Source organism: Quercus robur, chromosome 11 (assembly GCF_932294415.1).
Source record: "Quercus robur chromosome 11, dhQueRobu3.1, whole genome shotgun sequence".
NCBI classification, from domain to species: Eukaryota; Viridiplantae; Streptophyta; class Magnoliopsida; order Fagales; family Fagaceae; genus Quercus; species Quercus robur.
In genome coordinates, this window is record NC_065544.1 from 20,483,445 (window position 1) to 20,485,860 (window position 2,416).

General features: G+C 38.2%; 1 protein-coding gene across 1 annotated transcript; it reads right to left on the reverse strand.

The window, feature by feature from the left end:
• Positions 1 to 153: 153 nt before the first annotated feature.
• On the reverse strand, positions 154 to 1,706 carry LOC126707294 (cationic peroxidase 2-like). Its single transcript, XM_050406891.1, has 3 exons — positions 1,178 to 1,706; positions 912 to 1,074; positions 154 to 803 (listed from the first exon to the last, which is right to left on the reverse strand). The coding sequence occupies exons 1-3, from the start codon at positions 1,577 to 1,579 to the stop codon at positions 382 to 384; spliced, it is 987 nt and encodes a 328-aa protein (XP_050262848.1). The 5' UTR covers positions 1,580 to 1,706; the 3' UTR covers positions 154 to 381.
• Between the last annotated feature and the right edge of the window lie 710 nt (positions 1,707 to 2,416).

A 2,416-nucleotide genomic window follows, 5' to 3' on the forward strand; every position in this document is an offset into this window, starting at 1 on the left:
TGTGAAACTCCGCTCTACGTTGATTACATGCAATTAATGATAGGTCAGCCTATGTGGTCCACCATGCATAACGGTCAATATTATTTGAAGATTTGTCACAGAAAACTTGCCTTAATACGGCTGTTAGCTAGAGTGCTTGATGTCACTTTCATTGTTATTAAAATGCAAATCTCTTTGAAGATTGAACCTGGATCAATCGGCTTACGCCAATATATAAAGAAATAGAGTACATATGGTTTTTCATCACCTTATAATTAACTTAAACCAACAAGGAAATGAAATTCAAGACCAAAGTGAGTACATTTACATTTTTTGTTTTTTTTTTTGTTTTTTTTGTTTTTGGGTTTAATTGTTGTTATCCTTTTTCTGGAGCCTTTACGATCAGTTGACCGCAGAACACACTTTGCGAATTTCCCCTTCAGTACCAGACTTGACACCAACGTTGCTCATCTTCACCATGGACCTTCCAAACTCGACATTGAAGCTTAACCCAAGCAAGCCTCTGATGCCTAAAAAGCGCTGAACTAAAGTTTTTGTGGACGCATCAGTCCATAATTGCTGGTCAGACTCGAGTACTCCTCGACCGTTCCTCAAGTTTGAGAAGAAAGACGCATCGAATCTGTTTTCGCTACCAGTGTCTAGTCCAACACGCCTTGTGGCATCACCATTTTGCGGGCAGAGTGCTCGTAATTGAGGGAGGAAACTTGGGTTGATGCTAGGATCGGCACCATTTCCAGTTGTAGTGAAGTTATACAGTCTGTACATGAAGAACTGGCAAGCTGAAGTACCAATGGTGTGGCCACCTAGTCATGACATAAATGAATAATAGACTTAGTTGAAATGTAAAGTTAACCAAGTTAAACACATTCCTGAAAATTACTTATTGAATGATTTTATGCATTGTTGCTTACCAACAAGGGTAACAAGATCTTGAGCGTTTAGACCCTTAGCTGAAAACTTTTGCTTTTGCACATCGATGGAGTCTGTAAAACCAGGCAAATTGGTAGTATCAGAGGCCAATGATACCCGGCCATCTCTGCGTCCAGTTGGCACCTGCCAATTTGGTCCATTGGTCTACAAGAAAAATGCAAAATATGATTAATTACACGTAAAAGCCTGTAAATATATATAGTAAAGTAGTAATATGATTCATAAAATCCTGAGGTAGATTAAGTACCAAAACAACTGAATCACGGGCAGAAAGGGCAAGAATATCAGCACAAGAAACAACGCCAGGACATGCAGCTTCAAGCTGAGTCTTAGCATCATCAATAACTTCATATCCTCTCAAACCAAGGTTAGGTCCGGCTGTTTTCTCAGTGTTAGGCCCATCAATAAGTACAGAAGCATCGCAACCCTGCACAAAACAGTCATGAAAGTGCATCCTTAACAATCCAGGAGCCACACTGGGGTTAGATCTGAAATGTGTTTGAACGGTTGAGCGAACAATAGATTCAGCTCGAGGGCATGTTTTGGAGTAGAACCCAACACGTGTGACTTGGCAATGTACATAAGAAACACTCAATGCGAGCAAGAGAAACACCAAAAGGGATGTTTGGATCAAACGTGCACTCTCCATTAACGCACTTAAAGGATAAGGACCAGGAAGAGAGTGTGTTAATTAAGCTTTTTAGCTTTAGCTAAAATTGGAGTTGTGTAATTTCAAGTATGTGGTACAAGTTTACGAATTGAAGTAGCTCTAAGCTTTTGATTTGGCTTGTGGTTTTGTGGGTAGAGAATGAGACCAATTTATAGGATCATTTGAGGTCAAAACTTGGAGAAAGAGTAAGAAATGTCTGCTGGTCGTAGCTAGAATAATAGAACTTCGAAAGACGGAAAGCAAGGTAAATTCGGAAAATATATAATTAGTTGGCATGCAATAATAGCTGGGCTCACCTTTGTTTTATAATGATTCGTACAGAATGCATGGGACTATTCCGCGTGAGAAATTGCCCTCAAGATTGTCAAAGTCTGACCAACAAAATAATAATAAAATAAAAAAGAGAATTGTCAAAGCATTACTTTTTTTTTTTTTTTTGGGGGGGGGGGGGGGGGGGGTTTCTTTCACAGCCAATACAATTTCCATAAACTGGATTGTCAAATGTCAACCATTAATTGATATAAAGAAAAAGACAACAAGAATTCCGATAATAGTAATACGCCAAAGTTGCAGCCCCAATTGTTTTATGTTCCATTGGAACTTAATTGGTTGGTGTCATGGAATACAACAGTCACACGCTGCGAAGAACACGAGAATACTTGCATATAAACTGAATACTTGCATATTTTTCAAATTTTGTCTCATGATATCAAACATGCATCAAGAATGGTACATAAGGTAAGATATCAATGGATTTTGAAATAAAGGACAAACAAAATAGTTTTAGTTTGAAAGCTATTTAAAAAAACTTATGAA

What these genes read in the sequence shown, in the direction of transcription:
- LOC126707294 (XM_050406891.1), bottom strand. Translation starts at nt 1,579, where the DNA reads ATGGAGAGTGCACGTTTGATCCAAACATCCCTTTTGGTGTTTCTCTTG. An exon ending in CCCGTGATTCAGTTGTTTTG is followed by an intron (nt 1,075 to 1,177) that starts GTACTTAATCTA and finishes TTTTTCTTGTAG; the next exon opens with ACCAATGGACCAAATTGGCA. An exon ending in AGATCTTGTTACCCTTGTTG is followed by an intron (nt 804 to 911) that starts GTAAGCAACAAT and finishes TGTCATGACTAG; the next exon opens with GTGGCCACACCATTGGTACT.